This window comes from Melitaea cinxia, chromosome 4 (assembly GCF_905220565.1).
Source record: "Melitaea cinxia chromosome 4, ilMelCinx1.1, whole genome shotgun sequence".
Classification (NCBI taxonomy): domain Eukaryota; kingdom Metazoa; phylum Arthropoda; class Insecta; order Lepidoptera; family Nymphalidae; genus Melitaea; species Melitaea cinxia.
Genome location: NC_059397.1, coordinates 18,567,492 through 18,587,154, shown reverse-complemented (window position 1 = coordinate 18,587,154; position 19,663 = coordinate 18,567,492). Strand labels below are relative to the sequence as shown.

The window sequence follows — 19,663 nt, the reverse complement described above, 5'->3', positions numbered from 1 at the left end:
ATCTAGGTTTGGATCGACACTGGGATTTGATATGACCAAACCGGCAACAATAATTGCACTGTATAGTGGGAAGTACATAGGTTTCCACAGGAAGGGAGTTGAAGAAAAGATAAACATGTTTAGGAAGCCTTTGTCCAGAGAATGTTATGACAACAGATTGGGTAGGTATCCAAACACGTGTGTTATCATTAAATGTTTTTCTACTTAGTCTCCGGGCTCGAACAACCTTACCATATCCATCAGGGACAACCAACTGTGACACAACATCTTCCATTGACCACTCAGTAGAAATGGTGCGAACTACTCCCATACGTGAGACACTATACATGGGGATAGAAGTTACATATCCTCCTGATGATAATACTGACAGTTCAAGAAAAGAGTTTGCATCTGAAGCAGTTTTGAATTGAACTGATAATCTGTTCCTTCCTACACGCTTAATACCATCCAGCATAATGTTTTGAATATTATTTTTAAATAAAAAATGTCCAAATTGTATTGGTCTTAGTATTGTACCAGAATTGGGTTCTTGCTCTATTTTAGAAATATGCACTACAAAGGGTCCAACATCCTCTGTAGAATATTTATTTTTCTCCTTGTCAAATTCAGGATTTGTGAAACTAAGTTGGACGGAAAGTGTGACATTATGAGGGTTTATTACAGTTTTTTTTGGATTTTGTGATGCTAAGGTGTCGGAATTTGGACGTTTGCGCCTGTTTTCTGTATCCACCTCCATGTTGGATGTAGATGTTATAGGTGGAACATAACCTCCACCAGGATCTGGAGGTTCGTCATCCATTATTATAAATAAAACTACAAAATACTTACGTTAAAACAACACACACAAAACCTTCACCAGGACAACAACACAAATAGGCAATTTAACCGATAACAAGATAACTAAAATTGAAAAGAAAACGCAACTGAGTTAAAGCACTTGTATACAACACTCAACCCAAAAGCAAAGTCCCACCAAATCTCATTTAAACTAAAGGGGCCTACTCAAAGCACTGTCTGCAGGGCCCTGCTTGCAGTGCCACTGCCGATCGTATTGTATGTATGCATGCAGTGCCGATATTTTAATTGTTCACCCTGTCGCAGGGCCGCAGTGTGGTTCTGCCAGCCCGACACACGATCTCCCCACTCCGTAAACTGCAATCAGGGACATGTGTAGCTCGGTCGGGCCGATTTAGACCACCATTTTGTTTACGTCGGTACATTGCGACGTTTGTCTACTCACTACTCTATTTGACCTGGGGTTTGTCTTGTCAGTGGTTGTCATTTAGCAATTAATCAGTTAGTTGGTTTGGTTTTATTATATTATTTGTTTGGCTCTGTTTTCTTCAAGAAAAATGAGCCAGGGAGAAAAAGACGTGTGGAGGGACGTAATCTAATTGTATAGGGATTTGCCATGTCTTTGGAAAACTAACCGCGATCATTATCATAACAAAGATATGCGGTCGCAGGCTATGTCGCTTTTACATGAAAAATATAAAACTTTTTTACACCAGTGCTTCCTTTTTTTCTTTTGAACGCTACAAGTACTCAATACAGTCAAACCCAATGCTATTTTTTGGTGTTTGAATAATGTAGGAGCCATTTATAAAAACTGACGAATTTAGGCAAGGACAAAGAGAACACAAGTGAACACGACAACGTATGCCGCGTAAATGATTTGCAGTGCTTTGTGGAGCAACATCCTCTGCGGCAGTAACTGCAAGCAGGCCCTGCAGGCAGTGCTTTGAGTAGGCCCCTTAAGGGAGGGATCATGGAGCATAGAGAAAGGGATAATCGAAAATCTCACATCAACTTCAAAAAATATAAAATATTTACAGACATATAAAATATTACAGATATTCCAAAAAAATAATATTTTAAGTGTTCATTTTGTCCGCTAAAATAAATCCCATGGCTATTAAAATCATTTAGTTTTTGCTTTGAATTTTTTTTTTTAAATAAATTAACTATAGTATACTTGAACTTCTCATTATTTTACATCAATCTCTATTATATAAGATTTAATTTGGAATTAGTGACGAATATTTGTGCCGTTTAGTCTTTTCAACTTTTGTTTAATGACAGTTGGTCTTTTTCGTTTTGTGTTTTAACTGTCAGTGTCAAAGTGTTATTTCCTATTGAATGGAAAAAAAGTTAAAATGTGTGCGTACACAATGATCAAAATAAATAGATATAACGTTCAATACAGTTAGTCCATTGCTTAGCAAATTCCTCTTTGGTGGTAAAACGCACAATTAGTTTATGTGGAAGTAAAAGAAATTAGTTTGAGCACAAAAATTTTCAAAATGGATGTATTAGTAACCCTTTTTTATATTCTCTTCGCGATATGTGTCGTACATCCTCCCGCGGAGTTCGTATCTGCCGGTTTCACCATACCTCAACTCTTCGACAACTTTCTTGGGTCTGAAAATACGAATTTTGTTGGATATCACATGAAGAGAACAACTATAACCGCTTTGATACATTCGGCGTTGCCAGTGGGGTACGTGGTGACGTTGTGGTGCGCCGGGCAGCGCGGGGAGTGGATGTTAGCATCTTTCGCAGCTATGATGATCATTCCCGGTTTGGTAATTTTAAAATTAGTCAGTTGGTGGGAGCATAAGAGTAAACACCCGATTGTGAAACCTCTAATTCCTTACGTGACGCCGGGTATCGACTGGAGAGTTATAGCTGCCGATTTGAATACACAATTTCGAAGGTATTTTTTTTTTCTTGTTTTAATTTTATATTTGTGGGAATTTCTTTAACATTTTATGTGACCAAAAATCGTATAAAATCGTATATAAAACTACCAAGTACGTTTTGTTTAAAAGTTCTTATAAAGGCACCACAATTTTCTCATTTAGTAGAGTGACTCTTAAAAATGTTGTTATTTCATTATTTATTGAAAATATACATTTTATAATTTTATAAAACTTCATAAAAATACGATTGGTTCAAATTGTTGTCTAAACACAATAAATTAGAGAACAACAATTACATTATTTACAAATATCTGTTAAGAACCAACTGAAATTTCAGTTTTAACATATACATTTTTGCCAATTTTCTTTTTTATTAGTAAATGTATTTTTAATTATGTTCAAAAACTTTTCTTATTAATTTCAGTGTTGACAAGGTATCAATTCCTCTAAGTGCAACAAGTAAATTTGTGGTCACACAGATTTGGTTGATAAAATTGACCCAATATGGACTTAACCTTGTTAAACAGAGTGACTGTACATTGGTTGCCACTGCTGTAAGTATTGGATGTTATTTAAATTAATGAGATTTTTTTTCTTATATAATCTTAATGTGTAGAACAATTAAACATTTGTAGTTATAAAACAAATATTGAACTTTTAAATAGAAACGAACATTCAGTAGGAACTTTAAACCTTTCAAATATTATGTCAACTTGAAGTACTAATTTTTTTTTTTTAATACTAAACAATGCAGTAAAGAAGAAAGGCTATTGTTTACCAAGAGCATAAGTAAACTATACTTAAGTAACCATAATCTTCTTTTTTCGCTGTGTGGCTACGGCAATAAAGAATATAGCCACACCCTCTGTTCCCGTGGGTGTCATAAGAGGCGACTAGGGGATAACACAGTTCAACTACCATCTTAAAACCGACAGATGGCGGGATAACCATCTGAAAAACGAAAACGAAATTATGCCAATAAACGGTCTAATTTTGAGGTTAGATTAGGTTAGGTTTGATTTTTTTTTTTTTCAAGAAGTACCAGTCACGCTAAATTACTTTTGTTGGAATCCTCAGCCTTAAAAAATAACTATTTCGATAATCTTCACAAAAAAAACAAGTGACTGCCATTTATACATACATATACATTGCCATCTATACATTGTATCAGTAATACTGAATATTCCACCTAATATATAGTTATACACTATAAGAAATTGTATATTGAACCTAACACAAAAGTATTATTACAAACAAAAAAACACAAACACTCAAAAGTATTAGTAAGATTAAACTTCATAATCAAATTCTAATTGTAGGCAGACAGACATAACTTGTCAACCACTGGTGAGGATGAAGTTCAATACGTCAACATAGAAGTCATACCAACCAGAGACGATATTGAAAAATTCTCATTTAGAATTTCTACAACATCATTAAGAGAATTACAGCCAAGATTGGACAGGGCAGTCAGAGTGCCCGAAAATATATCTCTGTTACCGACACTGATAGAAAGATTTATAGAAGTTTTCAAACAACACATTGAAGAGAATCCGGTTTATATCACAGATCAGGTGACTAGTATAGTTAAAATTAATTTAGTAAAACAAAATTTATTTTTGTGTAAGTATTCTGACCCATTGAAGCCTGTAATAATGATATAACATAATTATATATTTATTATTTGATTGTTGTTGTAAATAGATCAAAATGAAATATAGCTGTTTTATTTTTCAAAATTAACTAAAAAAATATTAACAATTAAATATTGTAGTAATTACATAAAATAAGAAAAATGTATTACAAATACATGTCTCGATATTTTATAATTGTCCATAGTGTATTGTCTTAAAGTAACAATGTTTTTGTGGTCAACAGGAGTTGGAATTATGTATAGGATGCATGCAAAACACAGCTGACGTAAAGTTAAACCGACGCTGTGATCCACAAGAAAACGTTGAGGAACCTTACAGACCTTGTGAACAATGTAACTGCAGGTATGAACTTCACTTAGCTTTCTTTGTATATTCTAAAGTGTTACAGGAAAAAATTGAGAATAGTGGACTATTTTATCTGTTCCATTTTCAATCAAGAATAACGTAATATTTTTATCATTTCTAATTGAGCTATTATTAGTTACATTACCCTTAGTGTTAATTTGTTCTCTATAGAGAAAACATACTCATCAGTTCAGCCTATCGCAGGCCACTGCTGGACATAAGCCTCCACAAGTTCGCGCCAAAAATGGCGTGAACTCATGTATTTTGCCCATGCTGGGCAGGCGGGTTGGTGACTGCAGGGCTGGCTTTGTCGCATCGAAAACGCTGCTGCCTGTTTTTCGGCTTTTTAAGTTCCAAGGTGGTAGTGGAATTATGTTATCCCTTCGTGGCCTCTTACGACACCCACGGGAAGAGAGGTGGTGGCTATATTCTATACTGCCGTAACCATACAGCATATTTGACTACATTAACATACATAGCAGGATGCAATCTGCATAGAAACTTACATACTTTAAACTCATTATTGAGATTTGCATGAATTTCATCAGTTAAGATGTGTCTTTAGAAGGGGCATATTGTGGCAACTAACTCTTCCAAATCAATAAGTAGATTGTAATTTTATATTAAAATTGATGTGTCTTCAGAAGGGATCCACTGATTCCTTATTAACAGACTTCAAAAAAGGAGGAGGTTACTAGATTCGACCGTATATATATATTTAATGTATTTTTTCGATTTGATATTTTTGATGTATTGTTTTGATTTCGATTTTGATAATTCTTTTTTTGTTGGAAAGAAGATATCCCTAGTTTGTTACCATGATAAGGAAACCAGGATCTGATGAAAGGATCCCAGAGAAATCGAGGGAAACTCGAAAATCCCCATAAATTTGTACTGGGTGTACCGATTTTGATAATTTTCAATTTAATCGAAAGCCGATGTTTATCATATGGTCACATTTAAATTTCATCGAGATCTGATTACAACTTTTGGAGTAATCTGTGATAATGCGTATTTACTTGACTATTTTTTCCTATACTTACGTTGTACTACTTGTCGATGTAATTGAAGTCAGTTTTTTTTCGTTTGCCAGCAAACACAATTATTTTATATGACTAGTTCTGCTAACAAGTATACGGTTCGCCGGACGGTGAGCGGTCACCGTAGCCTATACAGCAAATGTCTCCGTGCGCAGGGTGCTGTGGTGCTGCTCGTGCATGGCGCGCTGGTGGGTGTCGCGCGCGGGCGGCCCGCCGTCCTCGTGGCTGGCGGCGCGCGGCTCGTGCCCCGTGTGCCGCGCCGTCTTCTGCCTGCTGGACGTGAGCCCCGCGCGGCCGCCCCCCTGACTGCCGCCGGGTGGGCCGACCCCCTCCCGCCTGGCGTGGCTGAGCGCCCTCGCCCCCTGGCTGCGTGCACCGGACTTGACTCGCGTTTGACTGTGCCCCTTATCTTTAACCAGAATTTCACCGCTGCCGTGATTACAACGGTAAAATATATCATTATGCCTACTTTATTATGACTATTAATATTATAAGACCGTATATTTAGTTTTAAAAAATACAACAATGTCTTTTACCTATAGCATGGTGTTAGCTCTCTTAACTTTTAATAAGTTGACTGCTAGTCTGCTGGTCCTGCGGTTGCGTGTAATGTCTAACATGCTCGAAACTTGTTCCGTATGTTGACCGATTAACATTCTAAATCAAGTTAAACTGTGCTGTCCTTACCCAGCTATCAAGCTGTTTTTTGTGCCACTCTTTAATTTGCCCTTTATTCTGCTCCAAATAGAAAAGATACTTTTTTAACACACTGAGCGAAGCAGCTTGTAGGAAATGTGTATGATTATAAAAAATATTATAAAATAATATTTTTTTATATATTGTTAATATTTAATGGTATAAATAAATATATTTTAATACTCCTTGATAACTATTTTGATTTTTTTATTTGTAATGTATGTTGTAATTTTAATTGAAACATTTTTAATGTTGTATTATTCTATTTTGATGTTAAATGTTATAGTTTCATCCTATAATATCTTAAAAATTAATTAGACAAAATTATGAAAATATAATTTAAAAAAAATATATATGATAGTGACTAAAGTGAAACAAAAAATTACTAAGTTTGTGTATACAGATAGACACAAAGGAGTATTCAATTTAACCACATACACTACATACTATTTTTAATCTATAACAATCTATAAACGAAAATATCTGTTAAATAGAATAAGTACCTAATAGACAAGATAGATTTACAACTGAAAGAAATTTTTTAAATGTTTTTACCGATTTTTTGTATGCAGTACGTGCATAAGTGCATCTTGCGATTGCTCTATATAAGAGCATACGAAGGGTTCCAAACTTAAACTAAAATAGACCTTCATCAAGAAGGCTTACGTAAATCTTTTTGAATCATCACTTTTTACAAGTTTTCAAACAAACGTTTACGAACGGTTGTCAAATTTTATTACAAATTAAATAAAGATTTTTTTTTGTGTATAAACTTATACTACTTACTGTAACATAACTCTTGAAGAGTGAATTGTATTTTTTCTACTATACTTATGGCAATCTATTCTTTTTTTTTTCATTAATATGACATATTAACATTCCATCATTATTTAATACAAATATTTTGCTATAAATATATACTATCTGTTTTTTTTTTTTTCATTTTGTAAATATCAAAAAATTAGAATGACAGAGTAAGTCGTTATTTTTAAAAAATAATCATAGCAGTATTTAGAATTTTTTGAATGAATGAAGTAACAAAACTGTTATAAAATAATTGTCTATAAACCAAAGTGTAACGCTAACTATCACAATATTAAACGGAAAATTAGATGAAGTTTTTTTTTACTTTTCCTTTAGTTTTTTTTTTTAATGTAGGGTGACAATAAAAAAATCCACGAAAACGAGACTAATAAATATATATATTTTTTGTTTTATATATTGTATTATTATTCTTTACATATTAGTATTAGTGGCATTAGTGTAAAAAAGTAGCCTGAATCACGACAGTTGGGAGTTCAATTTTCTTTTGGACTGAAATTTTTTTTAAAATGTTTTGTATTGGTGTTTGCCCTTGTTGCTTTTTTCACCGTACTGACTGGTCGTTAATCTTGATACCGGAATTATTCACCAAATCAGAATAGCGTGGTAGATTTAACTCCAAATTTTCAATTATATGGAGAAAGGTTTAAAAGAAATAATGAAACATTCAGTACGACAAATAAATATGGGAGTTTTAGGTAAACATTTGTCATATGAAATATCACCCTTTACTCTATGCGCGGGATTAATTGGACTTGATAAAAATAAAATAAAAGTAGGAGGTATTAAATCAGTGTATGTTGAATTATAAACAACGAAGCGTGTTTGTGATTCGCAATACACAGAGTGTTGTATTCGATGGGTATGTTGCCCCAAGAAATGATCAGGCGTTCCAACACTGAGGAAATTAAATTATAGTTAAGAAAAACATGATCAAATATAAAGTCAAAAATACCACGTGGTGTGACGTAGATAACACTAATAGATACTTATAACTGCTTGAAAAATAAATAAAGTAAACTATTTTTTTGCTAGCTTTTTTAGGCACTTTCGAATCGTCATTTTACAAATTAAAACTTTAAAAATAAATTATTATATTTGTAGAATTTGAAGAATCTGAAAGAAACTCCGCAGTTACTCTTGAAAAATAAAATATACACTGTGTTTTAGTACAAAATAACAATAAGACAAACAACAAAAAATACAAAAAGACGCTGCGTTGGCGCAATGGTTACAGCCATGGATTGTACCTGTTGCGCTGGCGGTTGCGGGTTCGATATACACATGACAAACATTTGTATTGGCCATACAGGTGTTTGACGTGGTCTGGGTGTTTGTGCAGTCCTTTTGGGTCTCCCCACCGTGCCTCGGAGAGTACGTTAAGCCGTCGGTCCCGGTTGTTATCATGTACACCTGATAGCGATCGTTACTCATAGTAGGGAATATATTCGCCAACCCGCATTGAAGCAGCGTGGTGGATTAAGCTCTGATCCTTCTCCTACATGGGGAAATTACAGGCTGAAGCGTAGTACAAAATTAGTAACATGTTGCATAAAATACAGCGTCACTAAGTCCACACATCTTTATCAACTATGTTATCCTGCACCGAATAGTAAGCGTTATCTTTTAATTTCTTTTTATTTTAAATTTATGTTGCGACAATTGTAAAATCGATTGTGGGATTTTATTATACATGCGAATACCATAACACAGAAAGGAAACGTTTACTTCGCGCAGTCGGAAACTTGGAGTTACAATTTTGTTATAACTTCTCGTGCTTACAATGAGATTTTTACTATTTATTTCAAAACAAGGAATATTTGGTGAATATATATAATATTATTGTAATATACTGCGACGCAATTGTTAATACCTTTTGGAAAACATCCCTTAGGGAGACTCGAGCTCCAAGATCGTAAATGCCGCGAATAGCCCTTTTTTGCAAGATATAGTCTCAATATCTGCAGCATTACCTCACAGTAACAGGCCGTAAGACAAAACACTATGGAAATAGCTAAAATATATTGCGTGCAGTTGCAACGTCGGTCAGTTGTCGTACTTTTCTAACTGCGAATGCTGCGGAGCTGAGTCTACCATTCAAGGATGACAAATGGGAATTCCACTGAAGTTTTGAGTCCAAATGTATCCCTAAGAAAACTGTAGTACCATTGACAATAAGCCTCTCGTTATTTATTATGAAATTATAATTTGGATGCTTAACATTAGGTAACGAAAATACAACGCACTTGGTTTTTTTTGGCGTTCAAAACCAAGTTGTTTATTTTAAACCAATCTTGAATTCGCGACAGAGAACTGTTCACGTCATCATAATTTACTTAATCATGTGGACCGTACACTTTATTACCACCTTTGTAGCATAAAAAACGTGAAAATTGCTGTTTTAATATTAATAACAAGGCCACACAAACAACAGTAAACACATCAACAGTTAATCGATCTCGATTGCCACTTGATAATGATCTTAATTACTGGGTCGGGAGATAGCTATCTACGAACTTGTAAACTTTCATCAAACTATTTAACAACCTTTAGCTGACTAATGTCTGTTTTTGATTCAACGATCAGTTGACGCCCCTCGCTTATCATTTAAAAAGCTTTTGAACTTAACAAAATAAATATTCTGTCAAAAAGAAAATAAACTTGAATAAGGTTAATGTCTTTAAGTTCAAAAAATGGCTAACAATATGAAACAGACTGCATGGGCTCGAGCAATTCAGCAATTTTTTCAAACGACTACTTTACATGGGTTTAAATATTTGTGCTCTAAGTACTATGCTGATCGGTAAGTATACCTGACAGAGTTTATCTAGGCACCATTTTGATGCCTAATCTAGAAAAGTATTCAATATTCAGATGTAATATTTACTATCATCACGTATATGTGAACCCTGACTATGCTGTTTTTAGCAGTGAAGAAAAATTCTCTCTTGACTCAATGTTCATATTGTTCCACAGTATTGGGTGGTTAATATGTTGTTGTGCAAGTACTTGCTGCGCTGGCGTTCTTTGTGCTGTATTATGGGCTCGGTTTATAGAAATCCCGGCACTTCTTACTGTACGCGATTTGCGTAGCCAACAAAATGTAGTTGAAATGCCGCTAGTTGCAGTCTGCCCTCCTGCTGAGACTGTTGCTGATTTATTTCAGCAAAAATTGTAGGTTCTATTTTGTATTGTCTATTTACTTTACAACAAAACGTTAAGGCATTTTAAAACATCTGCTTCTTTTTACCTAGAACAATAAATGAAAATGTAACTAATCGTCTCAAGACAATATTGAAGTATGTACTCCATAGAAAAGAAACTAGTATGGAACACCTAATTATTTTGGAGGACATTCTTACTACAAACAACTTGACATTGCCACAAGCATTAATGAGAGTTACGCCTCCATGTCGCAAATTAGTTAAAAACTGCCGCATGCAATCTAGTATGGTTTCTTGCACAAAATTATTCAGGAGAGAACTAACTGAATGGGGTGTGTGCTGTATTTTACGCCCTGAAAAGTGAGTACTATTTTCAAACAATAATTCTAATAATCATAAGTAATATTTTTTTAACAACCGCTCTGGATTAATTGTGTGCGTACTGTGTCGCCTACGCATCGAGGGTTTGCGGGTTCGAATTCCCACTTGGGATGGATATTTGTATATACAAATATTTCTTTCCGTATCTCGGAGAGCACGTTAAACTGTCGGTCTTGCTTGTTATAGTAAATACCTGATACCGTTCGTTACTCATAGTAGGGAATATATTCCTTTCTATGAGTAATAATCGTTTTTACGTGTATGATCGAATATTATGTGACGATATATCGTATTGTCATTATATGTTTTGATACTAATACTTTAAAAAATCTATACGTAGATTAAACATGAGTAAAACTACAATTTTTCACGTGGAACGAAATAAAAACCTTGACATCGCAGTTCAGTGTTCAGATCAACAGACATTAGAGGGATGTGAGGTAAGTGCCAAGAACTTTGAATAAATAATTATTTAATTTTTATCATAAGCTGCTACTTCGGATATTTCCTTTTTGACATAATATATTAATACTACGTGTACATTATATTTACGTGCTATAATTATATAAATATTGTTTTATAATTTTTTTTTCTCTGTACCTAATACGAATCAATATTTTGACAATATTTCAATCGCCATGATCACGGCGAGACTGTCTCCCCGATATCATGGCGATTGAAACTGGAGGTCCCTAACCTCAATACAACAATAAAGGTGGTGATTACCCGAAGAAATATAAATTTAAATACAAAAAGGTGATCGCGTAAACTTAAAAAAATCTGTCTACTATTTTAAAAATTGTACCATTTCAGTTCTTTACAAAATTTAATGGCGAAGAATGGATAACACCTATTTCACTAAGTCCTAATTATAACTACATAGCTCAGATAACTTTTACTTCTGTCGTAGACAGTGATCCTGAAAAACTCGTGGACTTAACTTGTAGCAATACTGATGGGTATTCTAAAGATCAATGCATGGTAAATTATTTATTTTCATAAATTTAAAGTACCGTAAAGATAGCGTAATCGTGTGTACATATTTAATACAAAATCTACGCTATCAGATGATTTGAATTTATTTTTACAAATCTTTAGCTGCATATACGAGTATACACTACTATTTCTTTCGCACTCTCTAATTTTATTTTAATGCCATCGGTCCGACGCAAGTAATGTGAGGAAATTTCAAAAAGTTCTCACTAGATCTTCTTATATGGAACAAATAACCTGACTTCATTCTCATACGAAATGTGGTAGTAATAAGTAGATGATTAGATTGTTAACTCAATTTTGAAACTACTAATGGTTAAATAATAACCACAAATCGTTGTAAGCTATTTTTTAATATTACTTATTATTTATTTATTTTAGTTACAGTGTCAAGAGAGATTATGTGGATGTTCAGATCCTTTACGTATAAAAAAGAGAAATGAATATAATGTTCTCGCCCCTTGTTTGATTACGCAATTAAACTGTTTAAGGGATTTTAGTTTCGGTAAAGATATAACACTTGATGTTGCCTATTTAACTCAATTAGACAATGTAAGCTAAATACGTTTACATATTTCAGAAAATCTAACATGTAAATGCTTACCATCTTGTAAAAAAGTTTCTACGCTCTTATCTTTGCAATCGAGTCCCATGAATGCCATAGAATACAGTTTTGATGAAATATAGTAAGTATTTTAAATAAATATACGTAATGAATAAATAAATAAATTATATCCAAAAATCAATTATGTTCTGTGATCAACTTTTTAGCGCTGGCATAAATCCAAATAAAACCACTGTGCTTCACATATCAGTGGGAATAAGTGGTTCTAGATCTTTTTTAGTTAATCCGACTGATACATGGATTACTCTTTTGTGTAAGTACACGTAATAGATAATTTTTAATAAAATAAATTGATATAATATTTTATGATAAGTTATTTCTTGTGGGTTCTCTTGAATATATTAATAAAATATTTTCTTTTCTTTGCAGCGTCTTTAGGTGGCGTATTTAATATGTTTCTTGGCTTTGGACTATTTAGTGCACTAGAAGTTTTGTTTCTAATCTTTGTGCGATTACCGATTGCAATACGTAGGTCCACTGAAATGGAAAGTCCGTCGGCAGTGACAAATTAGAGACACCCTATTATCACAATATATGTATTATTATTAATTATTACTATTGATTAGCAGCACGACTTAAAATAATATTTAAATGTAGAATATACATACCTACAGTTTATTTTTAAGAGCTACAATAAAAAAAAAGATTGCATGGAAGAAATTGCTTTAAGCGATAAGGACGCGTATTGTATTTTTTCTTATTTTTGTAAGTTATTTTAATGTTTTTTTCGGCGTACAGTTAAAATATATTATTTACTTATTTTACTTATAAATATATCTTATCTATCTTATATAAATAAAAATGATTGATGCTAAACGCATAACTCGAGAATGGCTCGACCAATTCGGCTAACTTTTTTTTTTTGTTCCATAAGGCCCACGGAAAGTTTTAATAGTAAAAAAAAAGTTAAAAAAAAGATTAAATTTTTTTTTTCACTATTAACATTTGATAGAAAGACGTCTGTCCGGGCAACTAGAATATATATTAACGTGAAGTTAAGAAGTTTAGAAGTTAGTTCATTGTTCAAAAGTTTTAAATTTTCTGTATGGAACAAAATGAAATTTAAGGTACATAAATCACAACACAAAGGTTGCGTTCCACTAAGCATCCGCAACGCTCAGAAAGCTTATTCGTTCCACTGGTGGTCCAAGGTGGTCGTCGCAAGCGACCGCTCAATGACATAGATGACGTTACTGTTCGCGACCACATTGCCCACAAAATATAGGTGGTTCAAAGCTGAATTTCATCAAAATGTGGCGGGAATTTTAAAAAGATTCTGCAAAAACGAAACGAATAATTCCCGGGAATCCATGTTGAATTAAGTTTTACTCCAACACATGCAAAATATTTACTCACAATCCCCACAGCTATTTTTTTTTTATCATACCGCCATATTGCTAGCATACAGCATTCAAATATGCGTTCCACTTATAAAATTCTTTTATTTTAAGTTTGTACACCCTTTCCGCTTTTTTTGCATTATCTCCTCCAAGCTGGTTGTCTGGAAGAGATCGCTGTTTAGCGATAAGACCGCCTGTTGTACATTTCTTTTTGTGAATAGTTTAATAAATTATTAACTTCTTTTTATTTGTACATTAAGAGTAAATTATTATTAAACTATTAAAATTCACCTAGGACAACCGCGGCGTTTTTACGTTAGTGAAACGGCAATTTCAGGCTTTCAGCCGTCGATGACGTTGTGGGCATTAAGTGGAACGTAGCCGTTGACAATGTATAAACAAACAAGGTTATAATTTTATAAACACGCGAGTACCAGTGAGTACCTACGTGACAGTTTTAATTTTTTTGTCTTGGTTGTATCGTTAACCAAAAAATTGTATCAAATAGCGGGATAAATACAACAAGATATACTTTTAAAAGTAACATATAGAAAGAATAACGATGTCATCTTGGAACAAAGCTGCTAAGGCTAATCAGAAGACGCACAGAGAGAGGCATCAACCGGAGTCAAGAAAGCATCTCGGCTTACTTGAGAAAAAGAAAGACTACAAGAAACGGGCAAACGATTACCATGAAAAAGGAGCTACACTTAAACTTCTACGTAAAAGGACGTTGGACAAAAATCCCGACGAGTTCTATTTTCATATGATCAACTCTAGAGTGAAGAATGGGGTAAGTTTTAACATAATATTATTGTCTGATAAGTTTGGTGCTTATAAACGTCGAGTTTTAAATTGAGTGATTCGTGAGCAAAAGACTTAGCAAAAAACTTACAACAAAAACGAAGCAAATGCTTTTTGTGGTGATTTTTCTCTATTTTTGTCAGTTTACATTAGAATAGAATTGGGTTCTCATCACTAATATCAGCAATAAAATCACTTCTAACCCAGTTACCGTAAACTTAATTTGATTTCTTTGTCAATGTAGTGTATCAATAATTCACTGTGTATAGTACACAGGTTCAGTTTTAACTTGATATAAGCTGTCTAGGGCTAGTCTTTAGATTAAAACCCATAGAAATAACTTTGTAACGAAATTATGCAGATAAACTGTCAAATTTTGAGGTTGGATAGGTTACGGTATATTTTTTTTCTTGTAACAGAATCATGCCGGTAAACGGTCAAATTTTGAGCTTACATAGGTTAGATTAAATTTTCTTTTATTCGACAGGTCTTAATCTTAAGACTTACCGCTGTGTTATTCTCTACAGCTGTTATGAGTATTCAGTGTTGGGTTGTTATCTCTGAATTTTGCTTTTGCATAGATGTATATCACATTCTGGACACGTCTGCAAGCACAGGACTTCAAAAACACATAACACAAGGTTGTATATGGGTTTTTTAATTCCTGACACAAGACTACCCTTTTCGGGGTGGTGTAATAACTATATTTTAATGTTATTTACTTACCTACAAGCACTTAAATCTAATATCTTTACAGGAACATCATGAACTCGAGAAAGATGAAGAGCACACTCCGGAACAGGTGAAACTGATGCAAACTCAAGACCTTAAATACATAAATATGAAACGTACTATTGAAAGTAGGCGGATACAAAGATTACAAGTAAGTTCAACTCGTACATCATTTTCTTACTATTATCGTATATTGTAACACAGTTGGTCTATACTAATATTAAAAAACTATAAGATTTGTTTGTTTGAATGTGCTCATATCATATCATCAGGAGCTACTGGTATTATAGCCTTGGTAAATGTCCAAAATAAAGATAATTATTATTAAATTTCTGAGATTAGCATGTTTAATAATAATAATAATAATAATCATTTATTTCAGACAAAAATTGTCCATAAAAAGTGTTAGTAACAATGATCTTATAAAACTATGTTAGTAACAATACTAAAACAAAATAAGACAAATTACATAATATTAATACTAACTACTAAATACTAAATACTAAATAGGATACTTTTGACTTTAAACAAACACACTTTTTAGCTTTATAATATTAGTATAGATTATATATTTGAAATATATCAAAAAGAAAGTAACATATGCTAAATGGACAATTATTAATTTGACTTATTTTGATGTTGACGATATTCTTAGTAACTTAAGAAGACCTGTAAAAAGTAGGCAATTATCTAGATTTTATTAATTTTGTATTTGTTGTTGTACTACTTGTTGGTGTTGACTTATGAATAAATAAATAAATAAATAAATATGCCTAACAAAAATATCTCATTTCAGTCACAGCTCCACATAACAGATGTAGCAGATTCAACACCAAACACACACATATTTTTTGTCGATGAAGGTGAAGAAAAGAACTTTGACTTAGCCAAAAGGTTGGACACACATCCGTCGTTGATCAACAGGAAATCTAACAGGCCTCGGCTGTCGGATCTTGACAAAATAACTCTACCAGAGGTTAATGAAGAGGTAAATTACTAATTTTTTATATTAAAATTATGTAAAATACGTACGACTATGGTGGTAAAAGCCTTCTCATAACTGTGACTTGAAGAAAATTTGTAGATAATTCCCCAAACTATTCTAATAATCGTTGTCCATTCCCCACAATTTTTAAGTGTTCCCTACAATCATTTTTTTTTTTTTTATACAATGATAGGCTTGCGTTTGACCACTATTTCACCTGATGATAAGTGAAAATGCGGTCTAAGATGGAGCACGCTTACCTAGAAGTAACCTATTCACTCGCGACTTAAAGATCCCCAGGTTATAATTTTCTGGAAACACAGACGCTGGTAGAGAGTTCCATTCTTTGGCTGTACGGATCAAGAATGTACTAGCGAATCGCTTAGTGCGTATAAGGGGAATAGAATATATTATAGTTATTAACATACAGACAATACAGAAAATATTACGTATATCAGAATATTTTTTCAAGGAGAACTCTTCTACTACTAAACTAGTGACCATCATCATTAATGAAATTACTTCACTAAAAAAATTCATTGTTTATAAAATACTAGCATTCGGCCCTGGCTTTGCACGATTATTTAACAAAAATTTCAATTTTTTTTTTTGAAAATATAATATAGCGTATGTCACCCGCGGATCAATCATAACAATATGCTATATTTTAGCTTTTACGTCTGCACAAAATCAAGTAAAAAAATTGTACATGAAATTGATAGAAATCAGGCTTTTAGTCTTTAAATTTCCAATTGTGTTCCTAATTGGTGCAACACTGACAATCATATAAACTATATGTCAACAGTCTAGTAAAGGAATGGCATATTTATTAATTTACAAAAATTTACAGGTAATGAATTCAGCAAAGAAGATCAAAGAGAAGACGTATAGAGAACTGTCTAAAAGGATAGAGAGAGAGAAACACCTAACAGTTGTTCAACAGAAAATGGAGATCAAAAGGCATTTGCAAGATGTGACGATATTAAAACCGAAAAGAGTAAAGAAAGGCTCGGCCGTCTCGGCACCCGTATATAAGTTCCAGTTTATTAGGAAGAAATAAATGAAAAATATAATTATTATATATTTTTATTTCATAATAAATAATTTTTTGTTTCATTTTCTCTTATAATATAGTGATTTTATAACTTAAATACATGGTTTTATTTATTATCACTTACATATTAAAAGGTAAATTAAGTAAATTACTGAGATATGTAAATAATTTTTAAGTATTTTTTAAAAATGCATCAACATTCCTACAAATTACAATATCACATGTTAGTGTTAGTTAATTCTAGTCAATTGTAAATCTCACAATCTTTAATATTTAATTAATTATTATTTAATATTTATTTTGTTCAAAAATATCTTTTAATCTCTTCTAAATAGGCCTTATTTTGTATTGATTAATCAAGTTTGCGCACATTAGTCTGCAAATATCGGAATATTTAGTAAATGTTGTTTTGCAGGCTAACAATACAAATTATATATATATATTTGTATTTGGCGGTAATTATAATTTTCTTTTTATAAATTCACAAATTATAGTTGAAAAATGATTGCATAGTAAAAATTGGCCTTTAGTCTACCTAATCATCTTAGCCTAGGGTAACTTACTGGTAACATTGAGACTTTTCTTTGGTTATCTTACATCTAGCATCACAATTTATTTACCACAGTACGCATTTATGTTCAGGATTCATCGGCGACCCTATGGGACATTGCCAGGCTTCTGAAAACTCCTTCGAATTACTTAGGGTGCCGATCACTCTGATTTTATTAGGACTATGTACACCCTCAACTATTTTAGATTTGAGAGCGCCAGTTGTTGAGTTACCGCACCATATCTGGAAGAAATGGAAATATCATTTGAAGCTCAGATTAATAAACAAAAGGCAGATGGAGCGTGCCGAACATGCGAGTGAAGCCACCAAAGCGAATACAAAATCAAAAGCGAATACAAAGTCGCAGCAGTGCTAAAGATAGCGTTGTAGTGTTTAAACGTCTCGAGTGGTTCATTATTTTTGTCAAAAAAATGCCGTCTTGTGTTATTAAACATTGTAAGAGTTGTTCCCAAAAACAAAAAAAAGAGGATGGAACTTCATTTCACAGGTAATTATAAATAATTTAATTGATTTTATTATTTATTTACTCAATAAAATATATGGTTATCTCGGAACACAAAACCTCGACATTAATTCAACTGTGTTGCCAGATTTCGGCGAAATGTTTTTCCCTTCAATTGAGGAAATTACCTGATGGTCTCTGCGTTAGTGAGACTGACTTTTAAATATACGTGTATTCGATTCCCACACGTAATATCACGCCTAAATAGTTATTCCGAATTTAGATGTATTTTTATCTGTTATTACCATTTACTGTGATTCGGTCATTAATATCTAATGCAGGAGCTTAAATAAAAATGTATATGGTTATCAATTTAGTTCCTTATATATATATATATATATATATATATATATATATATATATAAGGAACTAAATTAGGTAATAAGGAACTAAAGAAGGGTGTAATATAAATATTTATTTATATATGTATTATTTATAAGTATGTTTATCGAAAAAAAAAAAAAAATATGTAGCTGTATACCAGTCGGCTGTAACCTATAACACAAGCATTAAGTTGCTTACTTTAGGAACAGACGACCGTGTGTGTATTGTGTAAATATTTATTTATTATTTATTTTATATATATGTAAATGATGAACTAATTTACAAATATGTTATATTTGTTAAGTTGTGGGTTACAGCTAGATTGTAATATTAGTGGAATTAATGGAAGATGCTAGATATATTTAAAGAATACATATTGTAATCAGTGTCAAGTTTTATTATTTAATGATTTTTGCAGATGTTGTTCTACGCGAGGAATGGGTTTCTATTATTCGCCAAAGCAGGCGTTGTTGGTGTTGCGTTGTGTGTTCATTACATTTTAATGAGGATGGCTTATGCTTTACCGAAAAATGTCGTAGGTTGATAAAAAAAAATCCAATGTCATTATTTGTAATACTATCTAAATTTTAGTCTAGTCTTTAAGTTGTCTGTATATCGATGTACGTGTGTCTTTGAATAAATTATGATGATTATGATTATTATTATTATTATTAAAAATTTTGAATTATGTATGTTCTTTTTTAATCTGTCTAATGAAATAAATGTGTTGTTATCAAATTATTATGTGTTTATGTAGGTATTTGTGTACGTGTATATGTGTGTATTTGTGTAGGTGTATTTGTATGTATATGTATGTATATGTGTATATATGAATATATATATAATATATACTTATGTTTATAACTGATAGCACTTATTTTGCGCCCATATCCCCAATAACAATCAATTCTAGTCCTCTGCCCAAAGG

The 19,663-nt window shown here is 32.6% G+C and overlaps 4 protein-coding genes across 4 annotated transcripts in view; 3 read left to right on the top strand and 1 right to left on the bottom strand.

Moving 5' to 3' along the window:
• Positions 1 to 2,300: 2,300 nt before the first annotated feature.
• LOC123670463 (E3 ubiquitin-protein ligase TM129) lies at positions 2,301 to 6,048 on the top strand. The gene is made up of 5 exons (XM_045603957.1): positions 2,301 to 2,716; positions 3,127 to 3,256; positions 4,022 to 4,276; positions 4,581 to 4,699; positions 5,898 to 6,048. The coding sequence occupies exons 1-5, from the start codon at positions 2,304 to 2,306 to the stop codon at positions 6,046 to 6,048; spliced, it is 1,068 nt and encodes a 355-aa protein (XP_045459913.1). The 5' UTR covers positions 2,301 to 2,303.
• A 3,905-nt stretch (positions 6,049 to 9,953) lies between these two features.
• LOC123670462 lies at positions 9,954 to 12,935 on the top strand. Its single transcript, XM_045603955.1, has 8 exons — positions 9,954 to 10,063; positions 10,237 to 10,434; positions 11,146 to 11,245; positions 11,619 to 11,786; positions 12,180 to 12,303; positions 12,379 to 12,484; positions 12,570 to 12,676; positions 12,793 to 12,935. Exons 1-8 carry the CDS (start codon positions 9,954 to 9,956, stop codon positions 12,933 to 12,935), a joined length of 1,056 nt encoding a protein of 351 aa, XP_045459911.1.
• A 1,234-nt stretch (positions 12,936 to 14,169) lies between these two features.
• Positions 14,170 to 17,400, top strand: LOC123670348 (probable U3 small nucleolar RNA-associated protein 11). Its single transcript, XM_045603844.1, has 5 exons — positions 14,170 to 14,199; positions 14,272 to 14,556; positions 15,325 to 15,450; positions 16,096 to 16,287; positions 17,135 to 17,400. The coding sequence occupies exons 2-5, from the start codon at positions 14,326 to 14,328 to the stop codon at positions 17,342 to 17,344; spliced, it is 759 nt and encodes a 252-aa protein (XP_045459800.1). The 5' UTR covers positions 14,170 to 14,199; positions 14,272 to 14,325; the 3' UTR covers positions 17,345 to 17,400.
• Positions 17,401 to 17,456: 56 nt separating this feature from the next.
• The window catches only part of LOC123670461 (neprilysin-4-like), a 47,036-nt gene continuing 44,829 nt past the window's right edge, over positions 17,457 to 19,663 (bottom strand). Inside the window, exon 16 of the mRNA XM_045603954.1 lies at positions 17,457 to 18,131. Within this exon, the coding sequence (XP_045459910.1) occupies positions 17,955 to 18,131 (177 nt within the window). The 3' untranslated portion in view covers positions 17,457 to 17,954. The remainder of the gene's footprint in view (positions 18,132 to 19,663) is intronic.

Excerpts from the sequence above, each read along its gene's own strand:
- LOC123670463 (XM_045603957.1), top strand. The coding sequence starts at position 2,304 with ATGGATGTATTAGTAACCCTTTTTTATATTCTCTTCGCGATATGTGTC. Across the intron at positions 3,257-4,021 it reads GTACATTGGTTGCCACTGCT|GCAGACAGACATAACTTGTC; the intron begins GTAAGTATTGGA and ends TTCTAATTGTAG. Across the intron at positions 4,277-4,580 it reads CGGTTTATATCACAGATCAG|GAGTTGGAATTATGTATAGG; the intron begins GTGACTAGTATA and ends TGTGGTCAACAG.
- LOC123670462 (XM_045603955.1), top strand. The coding sequence starts at position 9,954 with ATGGCTAACAATATGAAACAGACTGCATGGGCTCGAGCAATTCAGCAA. Across the intron at positions 12,485-12,569 it reads TACAGTTTTGATGAAATATA|CGCTGGCATAAATCCAAATA; the intron begins GTAAGTATTTTA and ends TCAACTTTTTAG. Across the intron at positions 12,677-12,792 it reads TACATGGATTACTCTTTTGT|CGTCTTTAGGTGGCGTATTT; the intron begins GTAAGTACACGT and ends TTTTCTTTGCAG.
- LOC123670348 (XM_045603844.1), top strand. The coding sequence starts at position 14,326 with ATGTCATCTTGGAACAAAGCTGCTAAGGCTAATCAGAAGACGCACAGA. Across the intron at positions 14,557-15,324 it reads ACTCTAGAGTGAAGAATGGG|GAACATCATGAACTCGAGAA; the intron begins GTAAGTTTTAAC and ends ATATCTTTACAG. Across the intron at positions 15,451-16,095 it reads GGCGGATACAAAGATTACAA|TCACAGCTCCACATAACAGA; the intron begins GTAAGTTCAACT and ends ATCTCATTTCAG.